At 39.2% G+C, this 22460-nt stretch overlaps 2 protein-coding genes across 2 annotated transcripts; both read left to right on the forward strand.

The window, feature by feature from the left end:
* The first annotated feature begins 734 nt into the window (after positions 1 to 734).
* LOC146386025 (trypsin-like) lies at positions 735 to 5289 on the forward strand. The gene is made up of 4 exons (XM_084932046.1): positions 735 to 2489; positions 2985 to 3046; positions 3340 to 3482; positions 3565 to 5289. The coding sequence occupies exons 1-4, from the start codon at positions 2230 to 2232 to the stop codon at positions 3721 to 3723; spliced, it is 624 nt and encodes a 207-aa protein (XP_084788172.1). The 5' UTR covers positions 735 to 2229; the 3' UTR covers positions 3724 to 5289.
* A 6410-nt stretch (positions 5290 to 11699) lies between these two features.
* Positions 11700 to 15705, forward strand: LOC146386026 (uncharacterized). The gene is made up of 3 exons (XM_084932045.1): positions 11700 to 12140; positions 13481 to 14829; positions 15060 to 15705. The coding sequence occupies exons 1-2, from the start codon at positions 11903 to 11905 to the stop codon at positions 14548 to 14550; spliced, it is 1308 nt and encodes a 435-aa protein (XP_084788171.1). The 5' UTR covers positions 11700 to 11902; the 3' UTR covers positions 14551 to 14829; positions 15060 to 15705.
* Positions 15706 to 22460: the final 6755 nt, after the last annotated feature.

Below are 22460 nucleotides of genomic sequence, written 5' to 3' on the forward strand. Positions count from 1 at the left end.
GGACAGCATGACTGCTCTTCCCTTCCATCAAGTACATTTTTCCATTTCTAGAATCCCTAGAAGCTAGAAACACAAAACAAGGCTACGTCCACACGTACACGGGTACTTTTGAAAATGGAGATTTTTCGTTTTTAAAAAAAATCCTGTCCACAAAAACGAAGGAAAACGCTGCTAGGAACATGCCAAAGCAGCAGATGGCGCTATATTCCTATCCGTGTAGAAATGTTGGCCAATCAGAAGTCAGCCTGGGTGGGAAAGAGTAAACAAAGATGGCGCATAGAAGCAGAACTGAGTCCTATGTGTGGAGGGACAGTAACTGTGTAAGCATTTAAACACCGCAGAGAGTAAAATTAACAGTAATGGTATTTTGTGTAAGTCCGCCATTGTAGAAATTCATTTCACCGAAACAATAACCTGGCGCACAGTGTGACGTTAAAAAATGCGCACACCTTTGACGCTGTGTTTTCTCCGTTTTTCTCGTCCACACGTAAACGCAAAAACTGAGTTTTCAAAAATATCCACCCTGGCTGGAGTTTTTAAAAATCTCCGTTTTCAGTTACCGAAAACGCCGTTTACGTGTGGACGAAAGGTGCAAACGCATAGAAAAATCTGCGTTTTCAAAAATACCTGGGTACGTGTGGACGTAGCCCAAGATACTACTGTTATTATTAAATAGTTTCAATTTGTTTCTTAGTTTATTTGTGATTTAAATTTTCACCTTTCATCTTTATGCTTAGTTTGTTCTGGTTACTTTGAATTTTGTAGCTTTGAGCTTATTTCTCAGACTATCTCCTTTTGTAATTTGTAATTAAAAATAGTTCAGTGAGTTTATTTTCCTCCATTGTCCTGCGTTCTGTGTCACGTCTGTGTTTCTGTTCTTGCACACCAAGTTACTTATTGTGTTAGTCTGTTGTCTCTTGTGGTTTTTATTTTGTTTTACGTCGCTTGTCTGTTTTCTTATTTAGGTTCAGCTGTCCTCCCAGGTGTCTCCTGTTTGTCCTGAGCTCCTTGTGTATTTACTCCCTCAGTTTGTCTTAATTGGTTGCTGTGTCCTCCCTCTCTGTATTGTTTCCTTCCTCAGTGTTTCCCTGGTTTTGCTAGTATCCAGTTTCCCTCCTGCTGCCCTGCCACTGTGTTTTTGTATTTTTTGCTACTGCATTGAAGCTGATCTTTGAGTTCATCCTTTGTCTCCTGAGTTCTGAATTTGGGTCCATATTTGAAATATATTCGAAAAACTAACTCTGTAGGTGCTCACACGCCACTGCACGCTCATGCATGTGTGGGAAAGAAAGAGAAAGAGAGAAATACTGCTACAAGCTAGTTGTGATAAATGGTCGTTTAAATTGTGTCCAGGTAATGAACCATTAAATCTCCTCTTGCACCATCTGAATCTCTCTGCAATCACATCACATAGTATGCATATTTTAATTTATACAGCCAAATATCACAAATCCGACCTTAAGGTCTTTGCCACCTGGACACATCACCAACCGCTCTGAAGAAGCTTAGAGTGGATTTGGAAATAGACACCTGAGGTGAAAGAATTCAATTGATTAAAGTTGTGCTATTATTAAAAAGGTAACAATATCAAGATATGATCCAGGAGGATGTGAAACAACTTCTTAGGTTATGTACTTATTGATTTTCAGTAATTAACAATGAATATTTTTATTTTACAACCATGCAAACATGACTGATTAACCTGCATGGGGAAAAACTGAATATTGAGTATTAACAACTAAGAGTGCAATAAGTGACCACTAAAAGAGGCCCACACAAAAAGTTTTAAGGCTGTAAGACAGCTGTATGTCACAGAACAATGAACTTCATTTTGCGCTTACTCAGAATCAAATAGCATTTCATATCTTTGTTCACTAAGGCAGGAAAACAGCCTCAAGGTTTTTGTAAATTTTTCAGAATGTCTGAATTTTATTAGTACATTTTTCTAGCCATGTTGCTGGTTACAACCATAATAACTGGCTCCTGGCTAAGACAATATGTTGTTCAGGTGGTAAGCCTCTTCTCTCAGGTTTCACAGTGTGCACAGAGGTGGATTTGCACAAGAGAATCTTTCACGACCATAGCTGTGAGAAAAATGATCGTCTGTATCACGTAAAAATAACTGCAACTAATGAAACACATGATTCTCTTTGTGGCGGCTCTCTGATCCACAGCGAGTGGGTTCTAACTGCAGCTCACTGCTGGAAAGATCAACCTGGATGGTGAGAAATGACTGTTTCACATATTTTAAAAAAACAGTCCAGAGACAAAAATCATTACTGGTATTTTGTTCTTTTACCATTTCCATTGTTTAGGACTATGTCTGCATATGTAGGAATTCATCCAGGTCCAGGAAGAATGGTGACAATTACTGATCACAAAATCTTTGAGGACCAAACAGGAAAACATGACATCATGCTTCTGAAAATCGACCCACCAGAGAATAAGATTAAGCCTGTTGACTTACCTAAATGTACACGTTGCAAAAAGTGAGTTTTGAGTAACTTTTTAAGTGTAAAGTTTGAATTCTGGAAGTCCTTAATATGTTGACATAATATGTATTTTTCTTGTTTAGTTGGTTGGTTTTTTAAACATCCAGGAAGAGCAAAAAAATGTAGCAACATCTGTAGTCTATGAAAAAAATGACATCATGCTTTTGAAGTTACAAACCCCCATTAGTGACTGCAGAGCTTCTTTATTAACAATAATGTAACTAAGACTTGAATATTGAGCAAAGGGTTCTGGTTTTGATTTTAGGTACCTGCTTAGGAGGTACATCCATGATCTATAATAACTGACAATAAAACACGAGCATGAGGAAATGGAAGGAAATGTAATGTTTTAATAAAATGTTTGAATCTGCAAAGTTAGATTAGCTGACTTAGAGTGAACTGGAAATACCCAGCCTGCAGACTCCATTCAGATGATTTATTTTGTGCTCACAAAACATGGATATGTACTATTTATTTTTTTTTTATTTGTAGGCTGCGTGTCATTCAGATTGCAGGCTTTGGTGGTTATACAGTCAATGCAACCTACCACAAACGTAAGACCAGTATTGTTTTGATTACTTCACAATTTTCTAGTTTATATAATATTTTAATTTTTCTTGTGTGCCTGTTATAGTTACATTTTCATTTTATTTGAAAACTGTGATGACATAAAGTATTTATTTCTTTTTTTTTGTGGATATACTGTCAATTTCCCTCCTTTTTAAATGCTGCTCAGCTTCTTTTAAAGAACACATTTTGTTCCAGAAATGAGGCAAAGCATGTTTCATGTCTGATTTCCTTGCATGAAACACGCAGTAGCTTTTGTTTTTTACATTTTTTTCTCTAGTCCCTGGTACACCGCCTCATCTCCAGTGTGCAAAGATGCATGTTGTTGAGTGTGAGCTTAACCTCCATCCATGTAATTCAGCATTCTTATGGCCAAATGGAAACACGATGTGTTACAAAGAACCTCGAGTGGACACATGTCAGGTGAGTTGCCATGCTGCCAACATTTTATCTGTATCATTATCAGATGTTTTGGAACAAACATAATTTATGTTTTCTCTCTCAGGGTGATTCTGGTGGTGGAGTGATGGCCAAAAACAACAAGATTCATGGTGTGCTTGTTGGTGGTTATGAACATGCCTGTACCGGACCTGCTACTTCTCTGAAGGTCTGCTCTTACATTGGTTGGATAAATCAAGTCATTACACGGAGTAATGGAAAATAATAAAATTAAAATAACATTCAAAATAAACAGTCCTCAATGCAAGAAGCTGCTTCGGTGTGAATTGTTTCTACATGTGAACTTTCGATTGTTAAAATATAAATATGTCATGTGTGTTTTCAATGTAGTTTCAGGCGTCAAGTAGATCATTCAGTTGTTCAGAAACTGTGATGTTTGCATTGAGGTTGTTGGGTCATTTTTTCCAGATGATATTAAGTACAATTACTACAGTACAGCATTTAAGTACAAATGTGAGGAATTTGTACTTTATTTTATTTTATTTGGTCTTTCCATCACATTTGTGGCTTCTTCTCCACTGCTTCTAAGTGGAAATTGGCACATTTAACTTCACTACAAATATCTGACATCTTTACTTGTTATTTTACAGATGACAACCTCTGAGGCCGTCGCAGAGCAGCTGTATTTGTACTGACATTAGATTACACACAGGTGCACTCTGTTTAGTCATTAGCACTCATCAGGCAATGTCTATGGGCAACTGACTGCACTCAGACCAAAGGGGGCTGAATAATTACGCACACCCCACTTTGCAGTTATTTATTTGTAAAAAATGTTTGGAATCATGTATGATTTTCGTTCCACTTCTCACGTGTGCACCACTTTGTGTTGGTCTTTCACGTGCAATAATAAAATTGATTCATGTTTGTGGCTGTAATGTGACAAAATGTGGGAAAGTTCAAGGGGGCCGAATACTTTTGCAAGCCACTGTATATGTGCTGTGTTCCTCCATCTTTCTCCCTCTCTGTCAACCCCTCTCAGTCTTTGTGCAGTCACCCAAAGGTTAATTATAAAAGTATATCAGAGTTTACAACCGAATAAAAGGCATAAACTGGTCCATATCAGTTTGCTGCTGCTGGTGAGGGCGTTACTTGGATCTTGAAGCATACAGGGCTTACAACAGCCCTGAAATCTTTTGAATTTTCACTCAATAACAGCACCTTTTAAAGTTATTTGTTTTTATTTATTTAAACGTATAGTAAAATTAATATAAAGTGGTAAATGTTATGCACTACCTAAAGTTTGAAGTCACAGAATGATACTACTTAGTGCAGTTTTTAATCATTACCAGTCTTCATCTTAGAGCTTGTGCTCTTATTGTGCCATGATGTCTCCTTTTAAACTGTGTGGATGTTCACCTCTTCTTCATCCTTCCTGTTCCTTTCACCAAACTGCTCACTCTTGTTCTCCTCTGATCTCACTTCCTGTTCTGGTTATAAGAAGAATGCAGTCAGCATGTGTCAAAGACACTATAGCTTTTATCACTCTTGTCCAGCATAATAATTGTCATGTAACTGCAAGAAGACTTAATGAAACTGAAACAATGCACCCTAACACAGGCATTTGAACTGTACACTGATGAGTACATGAAGTGTACCTCTACCTCTACAGCTGAAAAGAGTTTGCCTCTATAATTTCTGGATCTACTGATTTGTTTCTGATGTATCTCTTCTTTTATTTAGCCTGTATTATGTACAGAAAGATGATGAAATCCTCTTTATTTGAGAAAGTGTCCTTAAACTATTTTTCCTGCTTCTTACTGAGTTTCCAAGCTACCTCTTTGTTAAGTGAATAAACTATTTGAACAAGAAAGATATCATGGCATTTATGATGATACTCTGTGTGTGTGTGTGTGTGTGTGTGTGTGTGCGCGCACGCTCAGCAGAGGGGAGGTCAAGACAGGAGCTCGCTGAGTTGACCTGGTACATCAAGTTTGGATTTCCCCAGTTGTTGGTAAACATAAAAGATTTGAACTTAAAAGATTTTGAGTTCATGCACACTGGAAAAAAAATTCTCTTCATCACAATCATTTGTTTAAAAATATGGCTATTTTACTGATCTATGGTTATTATTAAAGAGGAAGGAAAGAAGAAGAGGAAGCCTGAGCCCAGGTTCTGTCCATTTTCATAACAAGTGACAGCACAGACATCTGAGCTTTTTCCTCATAAAGATTGTGATGTGAAGCATCAGCAGGTAAAGTGTCGTTAAAGTGTCACTTCAATAATGCTGCTGGGAGAAAGAAGTGTTGACACATACTAGTTTTGAATAAAAGGCTTAAAACACAAACAGTCTAATACTGGGTGTTGCTTTTAAGCTTAAAGAATATAATAAGTTCTAAGACAATTCAGTTTACTTCTTACTGTCCATGTTGTGTTGTGGTATTTACTTTATCATGAATGTACGCTACTTTGTTCTAGCGACTGTAAAAAATAATTTGTATTCATGAAATAAACTAAACTTTCACAGTCTGCATCTTCCACAGTTTTCATGCTTTTGTTCGCTCCAAATTTGACACAAACCCACAGACAACCAGAGTTAACTAACTATGTGAAACAATCACAGACACTGTATTGGCTGATTTTTCTAATAAACACAATCAGGTTAACATCAAGGTTTAACATTGAAGGAGATTTGTTCCATAGTCACAGTTATGCTTGTATTTCCTTTACTTACATCCAACACTACTATGTTCTGTTTCAATCCAGGTGCTGGCAGTTTATCCTTTGTTGTTTGGACAAATAAGCTTAAAGCTAAACCTTCATGGTTTTGATGGGAAATTTTGTTAAACCATTGCTCAACTTATGTCTGCATGAGAGCAGATAATTATGATGTACTTGTAAAAAAGACTTGATAAGCAGGTCACAGCTGAATCAAGGGGTAATAAAAATAAGACCACGCGGTCTCAGCACGACTACACATGCAGTGAGTTATCGCACACATTTGAAAGACTCATTGTGTAACTCAGGATGTGACCCCTTATAAAGGAGACAGAGAAGTTCTGTTGTTCAGTCAAGTAAAACCTGGTGAAAGCGCAATTCTAAGACTCTGGTCGTTGCTTAAGTGTATAGATAAAAAATCTTTTTTTCATACATTCTTTTCTTACTATATTAGTATAATCGCCAAATCGATCATTTCATATTTATCTCCTGAAACGATCTACTGTGTTTCCAGAGTCCCAGGTTTAGTGACTTCCTGTCCACCATCACATTAGCTGAGTAGTTGTCACATTTGAGGGGAGCAGAGAAGATCAGACACCAGTCAGCAGGTCAGAGGCCATCTCTCATTTCACAAATCAATCACTTGATTTATAAATGGAACAAACACCCCATCAGACCAGGTAATGACCCATTATGAGACAACAGCCGTCTGAGAGGAGATGTTCTGTATCACAAAACATGGGAAACAAACAAACTCTAGGCATTCTGAAATATATAAAGCTCAACAAAAAAACAAAACCATATCAGATCCTGATGTAATTAATTTTGTTGTCTTTATTAGTCATTTAAAAAGAGGTCCAGAAAAAGTGTCCAGGAAGAGATTCTACTATTTATGCAGCACTGCCCCCGTGTGGCCACAAAGACACACAACAGCTTCATTTCTCAGCCTGTTGCCTTCTTTTTCCTTCATGATGTAAACAGTGAATGAACCGAAAGAAGTCAACCCATAAACTGTTAAACTGACATAACAGTCATGATGATTATGTAGCAAGTTGTAGTTGACTTTCTGGTGGTCGTTTTGGTATACAATTTAAAAGCCATTTTCTTTTATAAATACACCATACACTTTGTTGTCGACCATTTCTTTTCCTCATATCCTTAACGGACAGTGGAGGAACACTACATCTAGCTTCTGTTTAACATTTATCCAGGCGCCCCCACACTGTACCTCTACAGAAACCAAGGGAGAGAGACAGACACACAAAGATTTCCACTTGAATCTTGGTCTCAAAATAGAAAAAGTTTTATCACAAAATAATTACAAGAGCACAAATAAAAACTCAAAACCAAAGACAAATGAAATAAAAAGGCAAGGCCCTGCGAATGAACACAGCACATCTTGCACACCTTTAAAATTCACAAATTTCAGTTTTCTTTGTCAGTCTGTGGTATTAAAAAAATCTCAACATGATGACCAATGTTTGACCTTTCACCTCTAGCATAGTTTTCTCTGGATTTCAATCTGGCCACTCCTGAAATGACATTTATCAGTGTATGTACAGCATCCATTTTTGGCTTAGACAGTCTGACACAGACCGTCTCCATGGCAACCTCCAAGACTCTCCTTTTCCTAAAAAAAAAGTCTCTATATGACCACCAACAAACCTGTTACACCATATTTTTTCACCAGCTCACCTTTGCTGAAGGTTGTCATACAAATCTAAACATCTTTTGAGAAAGTCCACATCACTCTGATCTGTAATGAAAACAGAAAAACAATGACAACACCAGCAGAGGCCTCCGACATAAACCTGGCAACATAAATCTAGATAACTTTGCTTCTCTTAAAACATTCAACAAAGATTAAATTTCTAACAAATATACCAATATAAATATATATTCCAGGAACAGGACATTCCAGTTAGATCCTTTCCAAACTTATACTGGGCAGCTCAGCCCATCATCCACTTTTACAAAACAGAAAGCCGCCTGATACAACAGCCCCAAAAGTGACAAAAATCCACCTCCAAAAAGAAAAACTTCTCATAATGGAAAAACAAAAAAGATTGTCAATCCTATCAAACACTTTCTCTTAATCTAAAGAAATTATTCCAACATCAAACTGTACAATTGTACAAAAACTGTAAAAAGTGTTTCAGCCTGGTGGCCAGTACTTTTGAAGGAAGTTAGTAATCTGTGCATAACAGAGCCACGTCTCCATTTCTAAGCAGAGACAAATCTCTGTTTTTTAGGGAGAAGAGAGAGCCCCACATGATGACTCGATGCCAGTAACAGTCTTTTACAGAAGTCTGCAGGCAGCCCACCCTGTGCAGGAGCCAGCTGACCAGCAGCAGCACTAATCTCCTCCAAAGAAAAGTTAGCATCCAGGACAGCTCTGTCCTCAGAGCTCAGCTGAGGAAGCCCCTGCAGCAGCTTCTCCACTCAAGCTTTATTACTTTCCTCCATCCCTAACATGGTGGTGTAAAAGTCCACGGCATACTGACCTGCTCTTGAAGCTTTCACCAGTGGCTTCATGGTGGTACAGTACTCCCTAAGGAATTCAACTTCTGCAGGACTCAACCTGTAAGACACAACAACAAAACCCACCATGACTATAATAGGGATCTTCTGATTTAATATTAAGAGTCTGCTCACGTTTTTAACCATCCATTAAGGAAAATTCACAAAATTTGCAACCATATTGGTAGGTGTCCAATTTTACTCACATTTTCACCTTGAACTCCTCACAAATGCTCCTGATGGCATTTTCCCCCTTCTCATCAATGATGCGTATTATCCTTTCAGTGGCAAGGTAGGTTGAATTCCATTGTGTTGCATTGGGACGAATGATCTGTAGTTCACACTTGTCCTCTACCACTTCATTAGCCAAATGAGACCGGCCAGTTTTGTTCCAAATGGCCTGGCATTTTGCAAAGGTTGCACGGGAGAGCCTCTTGTAGGTTTCATTCATGCTCTCTGCTAGGGCAGCATCAGATGTTGCCACAAGGTTTAGCAGGTGACATGCACATCGCTGATGAGGCGGGAGTTGATACTCCAAACCAGAGTCTTCATCAAGAATTGCACTTGCCTCATGGTAGTCAATATGGTCAGTCAGGTCAATAGTTTCTGGGTCTGCTTCATCTTCAGCTTCATCTGCATCATTTTGTGCCCCAAACATGTGGAAGGCCTTGACAAAGTTGGATCCACTATCAGTTGTGGTTCTTACAACTTTGCCTCTAATCTTGTATTGGCAATGGATATCATCAAGCGCACCAGCAAGCATGTCAAATGTGTGAGACCCTCTCAATCTTTTGCATGCTGGTGCTGCAGATCTTCTTTCCAGGGACTCTTCCTCTATCCAATGGCATGTGACTCCAAGGTAACTTTTCTGATGAGCTGACCAACAATCAGTAGTGGTAGCAACAAATTTGACTTTATCCAATGCTGCAACCAAAGTCATCTTCATGTGATCAGCAGCTTCACAGATTCTGGCACGGACAGTGGGTCTGGAGATGACTTTGGCTTGAGGTTGTAATGTGGTAACCAATTCTTTGAAAGATGGCTGTTCTACCACTGCAAATGGCTGTAGACCCTCACATATGAAATTGATGACAAGCTTGTCAACAGTTGCTTGTGGAACATGTTTGTTTGCAGCTCTCAACATCAGGTCTGGTAACTTGGCTTGTGTATTTGCTGAGAGCTTGTTTGGTGTGGCTGTGGTCTTTCGCTGACGAGATGTTGATGCCACAGTGATATTGTACTGCTCAATCTTCGATGGATGTTTCCTCTGTAGAGATAAATATTATCATACGTCAGGTTCATACATTACTTCATAACATCACTGTGATTAACACTAAAGGAAAACACATTTTTAAAACATCATTCAACTAGACATGAGCTAATCTTTGATTGTTTAGCATAGTATAAAAGAGTGGTGAATTTGATCAAATCTTGCAGATATATTGCTGTATTTATTTACAAATGTAAACCAATTTTGAACGATCATTGCAAAAAACATGAATTTCTGTATACATTCTAAGTTCTGTAATCTGTATACTATCTGTAAAAAGAGTATCGACCAATGTATCAGTATCTAAATTTTTAACTCCTTTTTATCAGTATCACCCTAAAGTTTTCAGTATTAGTCAGGTCCTAAAAATACTAAGAGAGCAAAATATGTGTATATAGCAAATCTAATTTAAGAAAAGGGATCACATACACAAAAATGCTGCCCATACAGCTAACAAATAAAAACAATCCACATTATGTTCTTTAAAAAAATATATCATATTGGGAAACATATAACTCTACTGATTAAGAGCCATGTCACTATGATAGACCTATATCAGGCCAATGATACTGATCAACTGATCCATCAATCGGGCTCTGGTACATGTCAGCTGAGAGCTGGAAGATTAATTTGAGATGCAGCTCAGCACTGTGTTCAAGTTTTTTTTGTTTTTTTTTTATAGGCCAGCTGATTGTAGGCCTGTGAGTTTTAAATGACTACAAATTTAATTTATTGTAATGACGGTGGTTATCCAAATAATAAGCTAAAACATTCCTATGAATTGTAGCTCAATTATGCATGCACACACGCACATTAGCTAGCTCCGTCTTATTTTACTATCAGGCTAACCAATGGCGGTGACAATATCTTAGCCAAACTAATAACCTTAACACACATGAAAAATAAGAAGGCAATATTGTACACGTATAGTTGTAAAACCTCTTACCTCAATGTGTTTTTTTAAGTTTAGACGCTGAAGTCTTGTAAGCTGAAATGACTGTAGAGGTCAAACAAAGTTTGCACTGCATCTGGACGCTGTCTCCTTTTCTCCCTCTGTACATGAAAAATTCCTCCAGGTATGGCCACGGGCACGCGTCCTCCGTCTTTTCTACGTCGTTTTCATGGTTGACAGTGTTGTCCTCTGTCTCCATTTTGGCTTCTTTGTCTCGAAATCTTCCGTCTATAAAGTAGTTTGTACTCCACCATTTAGCACCTCTAGACACCTGTGCCTGCTGCTGCAGCGCAGTTTATTCTTTGCTTATGTCTTAAATTGGCACGTGTTAAGATATTCATTGTGTGTACTCATGTTGTACAGTGTTTAACTGGATTATGGTTACTGTGGTTTAACAGAGACAGTATTTTAGTTGTCACCACAAGGAGGCACTGTTTCATTGTAAGATCACGGATGCTGCGTCATCACGCCCCTAAGAAGAAAAAAGTACACCACAACGAAAATGGCACCCATGAGGAAAGTTTTGCCGCCTGTTGATGTGGAATAAAGTTCCCAAAATATTAAGGACATTTTTGACTCCGTTGTCATTTTCCTTCAGTTGATCGCTGTCGATGCTGCAATACTCAACAGCGCGGTTGCGATTGCACGGCCTTATTGGCTGCAAAAATGCAGAGAAAGGTTTGAATATTAATTCAAATTGTGGGCGTACTCAGTAGCGACTTTTGATTTTATAAGTAGCGAAGTAGATTACATGGTGTAAGTTGTACTCAAGTATGAGTAAAATTACACACTTGAAGAATTACTCATAAAAGTACAAGTACCCAAAAAATCTACTTAATTACAGTAACGTGAGTATTTGTAATTCATTACTTCCACCCCTGACTGTAAATGACCATAAATTAACTGTAAATTACACTGCTGTGAGCTCCATTCATATGTGCACATGTGTTGACAACCGTAACCATGGCCGCTGAGGGTATATAAATGCTGCACAAGGTTCCAAACGTCTGTTTACACTTGCTCGTGGACTTGTTTCGACCTGCTCCAACCTCAGCCTGTGGAAAGCTAAGTTTTGGAAAACACTTTACTGAAAGCGGATTTAACTTGAAAGCACAACAAGTACTTCATCTGTGGATTGTTTGTACTTGTTTTTGTTTTTCAAGTTTGAAGATGGCTCGCCGTGGACCCGGACTCCCCGACTGTCACCTGGACTTCGCTGCAGGTACGTTTGAAAATTTCTTTAAATGTAAATTACTGTAATAATTTAACAAGTTCCAGTGTGAATATCAAGTTTTAACGTGATCAAATATGTGTATTCCAAGATTGTTTCCCGTAAATTGTTTGTATGCTTTAAATTTTCCGGGAGAGGTGTAGAAATTATTAACGACTGGTGTATGAATATGAAAAAAAGGTGTTACTTTGATTTGAAGGCTTCAAATTTGACACTTTTCTTTAAAATGAAATGGTTAAAAATAGCTTAATGGACTAAAATTTGTAAAATAACCAAAAATCAGTTTCCGTGGTAACGGCATCTTCAAGATGTCATGGCGTCAGAACACGCAGGTGTAAACAGATCCAGGTCCCCTCCTAACATCCTTTTCTTCTCCGGATCAAAGGCTTTATTGACATAAACTATATTTTTTCTCTGCTGCAAAACACAAAGATAAAAAAAATACAAATAAAATAATATCAAAAGAATATGAAAACAGTAGTGATAATGGCATTAAGACCTATCTTCTGTTACGGTAATGCTTTTAACCTTATTGGATAGCAGAGAGAGATATTGTACACAGGGATATTTACACAGGGATAGCATGTTTACCACAGATTAGATGTATCTGTCCTTATGGCAGATACAGTCCTTGTGCACATTTCTAAAAATGTGGATTCTGAGTTAAGAGTTTCTGTTTGTTTGTTTGTTTGTTTTTCACTTGACCATCATTTTCAGACATACCTGCAGAGCTTTGTGTGTGCAATTTTTACTCTTGCCAAGGAGGTTGTGTTTTTATTTAAAAAAAAAAAATTATATTTAGGACATGCGATTGGTACATGTGGTCTAAATGTTACATTATGGTTTGCATCCACATATTTAACTTATGAGCTTTTTTCAAAATGTGTGACATCGTGAATTGTAAATAAAACAGGAGAATGAGCTGCATGGTTAGTTATAAATTTACTGTAGTATATTTATATAATAAGTTACTCATGTCCGGCTATTTACAAATCAATACCTATTATCCATTACCTATTCCAACATAGTGTTTGCATAAAGGCTTACAAAGAACAAATAAAACAAATTGAATGTACACAAAATACAGTGTCATATATAGTGTCAATATAGTGTCACCTTAAAAGTACACAGAGTGAGCTGCCTTGGTGGAGGTTTGGTGGTCTTCTATTAAAAAACTTCCCTTAAAGATTGAACAAGTAGAAGTGTCATTCAGTCTGACATAAAATGCTTTTCTCTCATCCTCTGCTCAAACTAACAGATGTAGGTCTGTTGCTTTAACACTGGGTGTCTATTACATTCCTAATGTTATTTTAAAAACTGTTTCCTCACAGGGCGTCTTGACTATGTGGTTGAACGCCCTGCAGAAGAAGGCCTTCCTGAAGTCATCAGGATCCTGGATGACAGTCTCCAGAGCACCACCTCTTCTGGTGAAGCTCAGGACACTGATACCCAGCGTATCAGCGAAGGTGAGTATGGTGAGTATATTCTTATCTCATCCTCCCCCTCTTCTGATGAAGAACAGGACACTGATACCCAGCGTATCAGCGAAGGTGAGTATGGTGAGTATTTTTTCCCTCTCTCACCCTCACCTTCTTCTCATGAAGCACCAGATGCTGATGACGGTGAACAGCAAGGTGAGTACCCCCCCTACCTACCTGTAGACGATGACGAGGTGAGTGAACAGACTGACAATTCATCTGACTGGAACGACTCAGAAGAGTGGGGGGATTGGCTTAGCGATGACTCGGGGTATGACACCATGGATGAGAGAGATGATTCCCCTCTCATCCGGGAGCACCCTCCAGAGCCGTTTTGGCACGATTGGCAACATCCTATTGCTCCAGGTGCTGCCCCCATCGCCATGCCGCCTTTCGGCCAGGCCAACGCCCCACTCTTCCCTCGAGTTGTTGCCCCAGTTGGTGATCCGCCAGCTGCTCCTCCCTCAGCTGCTCCCTCTGCTGCTCCTTCCTCAGCTGCTCCCTCTGCTGCTCCTTCCTCAGCTGGTCCCTCTGCTGCTCCCTCTCCTGCTCCTTTCTCTGCTGCTCTCTCTGCTGCTCCCTCTGCTGCTCCTTCCTCTGCTGCTCTCTCTGCTGCTCCTTCCTCTGCTACTCCCTCTGCTGCTCCTTGCTCAGCTGCTCTCTCTGCTGCTCCTTCCTCAGCTGCTCCCTCTGCTGCTCCTTCCTCAGCTGCTCTGTCATCTGCTTCCTCAGCTGATCTCTCTGCTGCTCCTTCCTCAGAAAAGAGAAGCAGAGAAGACATCTGCACCGAAGAGGTAAGTGCAAAGAGGTGCAAGGTAAGTGACCAGTTTGATGCCCCTTCAACATCCTCAGGTAGTTTTGGAGTCAGACGTTTCTGGGAGAGGCCTTTTACCCTTTCCCTTGATGACAGTGACTCTGATTAGTTTATGTTAGAACGTGTTTTTAAACTTTGCCTTTGTGTTTTTGTTTTTACAGATATAAGAACATCTGACTCGGACATGTGAAACGTATTGTTTTTTTCTTGATATGTGACATTAATATTACATTGTGACTGAAAGGTAGTTTTTTAGTTGTTATTACTTCCAGTTACGTCCAAGATGGAGCTAACACCCCACCCAGAAGACAGCCTTACCCCGACCAACCCGATGAGAAGGATGGATGACCAAGTGAAAAACGGGAGAGTGGTGCTGTGTTCCAACTATGTAAGTTATCACCTCACATTGACAACAAACTGTATTGAAGGCGAAATTCTTCCAATAGTTGGTATAAATCATCATCCTATGTCAGCAGCATTGTAGGTTTAGGTTTATTTATATTTTTCATGTGTATACGTTGGGTTTAAAATTGCTTTTTAACAACATACTGCAGCTACCAACAATGAAAATGCTGTTTTGTGTTAAAATGACGTCTTTCTTGTGTTATTGCTTTGCAGGGAAGCTGAGAGTGGACAGAGCTGCACAGAGGACCAAAGATCCACTCTCAGCACTTCATACCTGACTGGCCACAGCACCACCCCTCCTCACCCAGGGTGAGGAGGGTCCTGACCCCGCCTGCACAGAGGGAGTTGTGAACATGCACTTCTGTGTCGGTGGGTTTAGGATCCTCCTCACACACACACGGATGAAGACTGTCACTGGAAGATGTCTCCATTGCATCAGCAGGACGTAAGCGTTTGTAAAATATTACAGTTTGTGATGTTTTATACATATTTTTATTGCATCATTTAAAACTATGAGATATAAAATAAACCAATTTTCATAACATTTTCTGTGTATTTAGTTGTTTTCTTAATAAGTTATTTGGAACATCAATGCAACCTGTCAGCTTTTTATTGAGGATTTAGAAAGTTGCTGGTGGCCCGAGTGTGTACAGTGGGGTGTTGTTTTTGTCACATGGTGAAAGTGACCTCATGGGGAGCAAAAAGAACAACTGAACAATTTGGGGATTCACAGACTTTCGTAATCGCTAAAAACAATTAATAAAAATTGTTCTGTGTGAACTAAAAGCTCAAATATAAACCATCCTGACACACTGACACAAATGATCTGCTGTTTATAAGCAGGACAGTGTTTTCATGAGCCTGGGTGAAGCTAATTTGCAAGAGTTTAACCTCCTGGTCAAAAACTTGCATGACTCTGTTATCACTCTAACTTTCTTCTGTTTATTTATTCATTTTTGCTAATTGTAGTAGATTAATATGTTCACCAACTGATTCTTGGCCTGAATGTTTGAATGTTTGCAGTTTCAGGTCCTACTGATCAGTTTTAAGTATTGTAGAAAGTGAGCAGCAATTAGATCGAGTTCTGGGATGAAATGGGACAAAAGGGTAATGTGACAGCCACATTAGTTCCCTTCCCTCGTTTAACAACGTGTAAGCAAACTGCTTTAACCTGCAATTTACTGCATGTTGTTAGGCTGCATGGTCCAACCACAGTCTGCTAACCACCCGTGGTGATCGAAGGTTTTGAGGTCTTGCTTGAGCTACTGATGAAGTTTTATCAAAGCTTGTTAAGTTTCCCAACCACATTTTATCCTGATGGTCCAAGGCTTACATCTTTATGCTCACAAACATACTTCTGTAATTAATCAGTGACCGATTTATTACTTTAAGTTACAGTGTGAGGGGCATTAATGAACATAAATCAGATTTAACTGGATTATGTGTTTAGGTCAAGAGACACAGACCTTCATCTTTAAGAGGCTCTTCTTGAATGTCTAATCACGATGTTTGCCATGCAAGTACACTGGGCGGTTGTTTTTAACAGAATCATTTAATGATTCTGATGAAATGAAGTATTGTTTCAATGAGCTGTGGCACCATTCTTGCTTTAGCAGTGAAAGGAGTCAGGTAGGGCTCCATCAGGAAGAGGGCCCCAGAGGTCCTATGCCCCCGCCCACTTCCCTGGGGCTTGAACATCAGTGGATTTCCACTTAAGCAAAGCCTCATCAAGTTCCTGCAAACAGCTCTACACACACACTATCATGTACAGAGTGTGGATGCTGTGTCTAAGACCACGATCATTGTGTTTCTACCATCTGGTGCAAGCTTCATCTGTCTCACTGTGTTCTCCTAAAGGCCAAGACAGCAGGACAGTGAAATCAATCTCACTTATAGGTGCCAGAAATTAGTGGATATGAGATTAATGGTGGTAATCAGGTTATGCATTTGTTGTCTTCTCAGCAGGTGGGAAACATCTCTCTTTATTTGTTTATGTACATGTGTATCAGAAATCTATTTTCCTGTACAGCTCAGGTTTAAGGCACAATGTTGATCTAATCTAATGAAGATCAGTGCCTTTTTAGAGTCAGTGAAAATACTGACATTAGTGATGTTAACCCTTGACTAAGAGTTTCTTAGTCAAATGTTAATGGGAAACACATTTCCACACCACCATCTTCTAAGCTGTGATGCTACATGTGCAGCAGCAAACGTCCAATTAGTACCGATCAGAAGGTTGGAGGTTCGATCGCTGCCTGATCTGGTCTGTATCTCAAAGTATCCTTGGACACGATACTGAACCCCAAACTGCTCTTTCATGAGTCCATCAGAGTATGAATGTTAGATAGAAAGAACTTAGGTACAGAAAAGTGCTTGTGTGAATGAGGTGTATAAAGTACTTTGAGTGCTTGAGTAGAAAAGTGCTATTTAAGAACAAGGATGTGCAAGAATTTGCTAGACACGCTCTTCTTTTTCCAAAACTAAAAATGTTATTTCAAATTTGGCAGCCTGTGTGTCAAAGAGACTGAAGAGTAACTAAAGGGCAAAGTCCAGGAATACAGCCAAACTCAGGAGATCAGTTAGGAGCACAACTGAGCAAAGGTGATTCAAAAAAATGGAGAGAATCTCTGCCATGCAGTGCCATGCTGAGCAGACTGGTTTACAGCCACAAGAGAGACTCAGCGTTCACAGATCATAAAATCTTCAGGGAGCAAAGCTCTCAGAGAAACTATAATGCAATCCACAGATAGAATACAGTCAATAAACTCCAAGTGAAATGTTAAACAGTGCATGGATAGCTTTTTGTTCAGCTTTTTCTTCGTATCCTTTTTCCCCTTTCTAAAGTCTCTTCAGAGGCTTTGCAATTTGTCAAACAGCAGCTGGTAAAAAGGCTTTTGCAGTGAGGCAGGGAGCCTGTTCAAACCAGATTATGCTTGATTTGATGACTGCAGAGAACTTGGGGCTGACAGCTCAGATTAGGATCGGTTCTCCCTTGAAAAGGCATTAGTGTGTTCTGTCATGGCAGGATTTCTGTTCAATGTGCAGTTAGATTGAAATCAAAGGGCACCAAAGACACCCAAACCTGAGAGATCATTACGTGACACCCAAAGCATCTGAGCAGTCTTATTCCTTCATCTGTACCAAATTACTCAGATTCACAGACGTCGTGCACAGCAGACCTGCAATACAACAATGAATAACAGGAGTTACGCCTGCGTTTGACAGGTCAAAATGTCACAGGGAGCAGTTCAGTTAAGTTTCATTCCCCTCCAGAAATCACTTCATGCATGATTATCAGGAACCTTTGAGTAATGACAGCACTTAAATGAGTGTTTCCTTACCATAATCCACTTTGCCACCAAGGTTTAGGATGAGAACGTTTTTTTTCTACTTCTATTATTTTTTTTATATCGTTGTTATTATTTCTGTTGTAATTTGTGTTTGTTTTTTGTTTGTTCAGTTTTTCAGCCTTGTTGCATTTTTTTCTATTTCCGTTGTGTTTTATTCAACTTCTGTTACATTTTGCAGGATTTTGCAGCTTTTTCTATTGATGGGTGTTTTCTTCAGGGACACCATATTATCATTATCTTTAAAACTGCATTTGAAACTTAATGCTGAGTTTTTACTTTCTGCAGTTGAAGTTATCTAAAGAAACTGTGTGTGGGTGCAGCTGAAAAAACGTCTTTTTGTAAATAACACAGAAATTCTGAAATCCTCTACTGCTTATATCAAACAGAATAAAAGAAACCAAAGCTAAACTCTAAAAGATTATTTATTTCAGCTTGTTTACAGTTATCCACACCTCACAGCTTTTTATGGGTTGATAGTTTTCCTGATCCAATCTGCATACTCAGGATCACAGAGGTCCATGAAGGCAGCCGGTGCTCTGCATACAAAGTCCGGATCTCCCACAAAAGAAGAGATCAAATGTAATATTAGTGCATTCCATAGATTATCAGCCAACAGCCTTGAAGACACACTTAGCCTCTTTTAGTTTTCAGCCTAGAACGAGGACCCACCAGCAGGTTTCTGTCAGAAGACCTCAGTGACCTGCACCTTATAGATGGAAGCAAATGAAGTTTGATCTCAGCTTCATGCTCTTGTTCTGCTCGTGCTCTGATTTGAATTACATGTTCTACACACTTCACTGTATCTCACTGTCAGTTTGTCAATTTGTGACATTAATTCAGAGGAATATGGTGTAAACCAATGATTTATAAACCTAAAACAGCTCATGATCACTAACCAATGCTAACTTTGAGAAGCAATGCAGAACATATTGTGCCCTCTGTGTGGCTAATGGCGCTCTTAAGAGTTGAAGAGCAAAACAAAAGAAAAAAAAACCTCACTCACGAGTCTGCGACTGCGTGCTGACAGAGAGCGAGTGGGTTACCTCTGTGTGACTTCAAGCTGCAGAGGGTAAGGCTCTGACTGTGGTCTGCATATATGTGCCGAGCAGCAATTCAGAATACCCACCGTGCACAGTTTCTGTGAGGTTTGGCATAACTTGATGCATTGAATCATTTTCATATTATACAGACAGAATTATGCAGTAAGAACCAGCAGTTAAATATAGAAACTGTTGTTGAATACTCACTGATACACAGAGGCAAGAGAAGAGGCAGCAGACACAGTGTTCCTGCCATTCACCCTCTAACAACTGCCTTTCTGTCTGAATGGTGACCATTGTATAGTCACCAGTGTCATTATGAAGCCTTATCATGCTGCATGAAAAGCTGCAATACTCCACATATTTATGCAAAGTTACTCATCAGCAGTTTTTGCTTTTGCCTTTCATAAAGTGCTGGGAGGGAAATGAAGCTGAGAAATGAAACTTTGAGTATTGTGTAAACCGTCGATTTATTATAGAAGATCTACAGTATGAACTGACCATAAATGTACTCTGGTCAAGACCTGAATCAAGTTTCATCCAAAGGCTTGTGGCTCAAATTTGAGCAGGGCCTGACAGCTTCAGTAGAAAGACGCTGAGGGTCCTGTCACTGTTGTTGATGTCTCTGTCCTGAAAGATCACAGACTGCCCTGTGATTTGTGGTGTTTCTTGTGGACTCGTAAAAGGATTTATTTATATGATATAGTCTTCACTGATGTCAGGTCTCAGGCCAGCTTGAAAGAATTGTGTTTCATCATATAATTACAGTTCCTGATAGTTGGACCAATCACAGCCAAATGAAGTGAAGCTGTTCTGGTGATGGCCCAACACCATCATCTGTACTTCAGCAAACTGTCTCTGTTCTCTGCACATAAACTAAAAATATGACTATATTATCATGAAAACGTACTAAAGGAATTGATAGTGCCCTTTGTCTCCATGTGACTATAATCTTATTAAACTATATTATTATATTATTTCAATTTCATTTTTATTTATACAGAAAACAAATCACAACAACAGTCGTCTCAAGGCGCTTTGTATTGTAAGGTAGACCATGCAAAATACATACAGAGAAAAACCCAATAACCACATGACTCTTTGTGAGCAAACACTTTGGCGACAGTGGGAAGGAAAAACTCCTTTTTAACGGAAAGAAACCTCCAGCAGAACCAGGCTCAGGGACACTATCTCTACGTAAAAGTAGGGATAGTGTCTGTCTCCTGAATCCAAACAGGAAGCTGGTTCACTAGAACAGGGCCCTGAAAACCGACGACTCGCCCTCCCATTCTACTTTTAAATTCTCTTTTAATACAACAAGTAAGCCTGCAGTGTGAGAGTGAAGTGCTCTAATAGGGTGATATGGTACTACAAGGTCTTTAAGATCAGATGGGGCCTGATTATTTAAGACCTTGTATGTGAGGAGCAGGATTTTGAATTTGATTCTAAGCCAATGAAGAGAAGTCAATATAGGAGAAATATGCTCTCTCTTTCTACTCCCTGTCAGTACTCTTGCTGCAGCATTTTGCATGAACTGAAGGCTTTTCAGGGAGTTTTTAGGACATCCTGATAATAATGAATTACAGTAGTGCAGCCTAGAAGTAATAGATATTAGAGATACTGCACAAATGGAAGAAAGCAGTCTTACATATTTGTTTAATATGTGAATTGAAGGACATATCCTGGTCTAAAATGACTCCAAGGTGTTACTGGAGGCCAAGGTAATGCCATCCAGAGTAAGAATCTGGTTAGATGCCATATTTCTAAGATTTTCAGGGCCGATTACAATTGCCTCAGTTTTAAAAGCAGGAATTAGAGGTCATCCGGGTCTTTATGGCTTTAAGACATTCATGTAGCTTAACTCATTGGTGTGTGTTATCTGGCTTAGCTAGGCTAAGCTAGAAAATTCCTAAAAATACAGTAAGTGAATACAAGAGAGTGTGCTTCGGATGAAGCAAGTGAAGATTAAACTATGAAATAAGAAGTTATCTATAAGTTTTTAATTATTTTGGCTCTCCAGATAAGCTACACAAAAACACAACCATGTGTTGGAACAGGAAGTGATAGGAAGTGAGAAAAAAGACCTTAGGACAGGTGAGATTGGTCAATGGTAGATGTTATGTATGAACCAAAATATATGGTGTGCTATACAAGCTATCGCCAATAGCGGGCACTATGCCCAGTTATGTGTGTGTGTAACTTCTGTGTTATGTTAATAAAGAGAATAAGTGGAAATGTAAACAAGCTACCGTGTGTATCAGTCTGACTCTGTATAAGCCCTAATCAGTGTACTGACACTACAGGAGGAAATATAAGGCGAGGAATTACAAGCCTTATCCTGACGCGAGAGCATCCTGACGCGAAACATCTGCGCCTGGTTTGGGAACAGCATCAAGCAGGACAGACGAGATCTGCAAAGAGTGGTGCGCTCGGCCGAACGCATCATTCAATCAGAGCTCCCTGACCTGCTGTCCATCTACACCAAGCGGTGCAAGACCAAAGCTATGAAGATTATGATGGACCTCTCCCATCCCAACAATGGACTCTTCTCACTGTTGAGGTCTGGGAAGCGCTTCCGCTCCGTTAAGGCCAAAACAGAGAGAATGAGGAGGAGCTTCTTCCCCCAGGCCATTCGGGCCCTGAACCAGGTGTAGGACTGGACTCTCCCACACATCACATCACTATAAGACTGGACTCTCACACACATCACATCACCACATGTACTCTGGTTTTTCTTCATGCACACTTCCTATAATTTATAATCTCTTTCTGCTATTTGCACATTTTTACTGTAAATTTCTAAGTTAAATCTGTAAATTTTGTAATAACCTGTAAATTGTAAATACTGTAAAACCACTGTCATTTAATGGTCGGGCATTGCATTGCACAGCTACAAGCATTTCACCTCATGTCATACTGTGTATGGTTGTGTGTGTGACAAATAAAATTTGAATTTGATAACAATAGAGCTCTTTTTCTGAAATCATAAAAGGTAGTAAAAGTCAGCAAAACAGCAATTGTTGAAGCTGCTTCCTGTTTGAGGGAACTGGCCATTTAACCACTTTGACTGAGTGTGCTTTTAAATGACCTTTTTCAACAATAAAGCCCAGGAATGACACTGAATCAACATGAAATTCACATTTCTCACCTTTTAAATTGAGATGTTTTTTTCTAGGAGACATTTGAGAAGGACTTGACAGGTATAAAACAACTGGGAGAAGTTA

This window comes from Perissodus microlepis, chromosome 6, assembly GCF_051167445.1.
Source record: "Perissodus microlepis isolate ML-2025 ecotype Zambia chromosome 6, ASM5116744v1, whole genome shotgun sequence".
NCBI lineage: Eukaryota > Metazoa > Chordata > Actinopteri > Cichliformes > Cichlidae > Perissodus > Perissodus microlepis.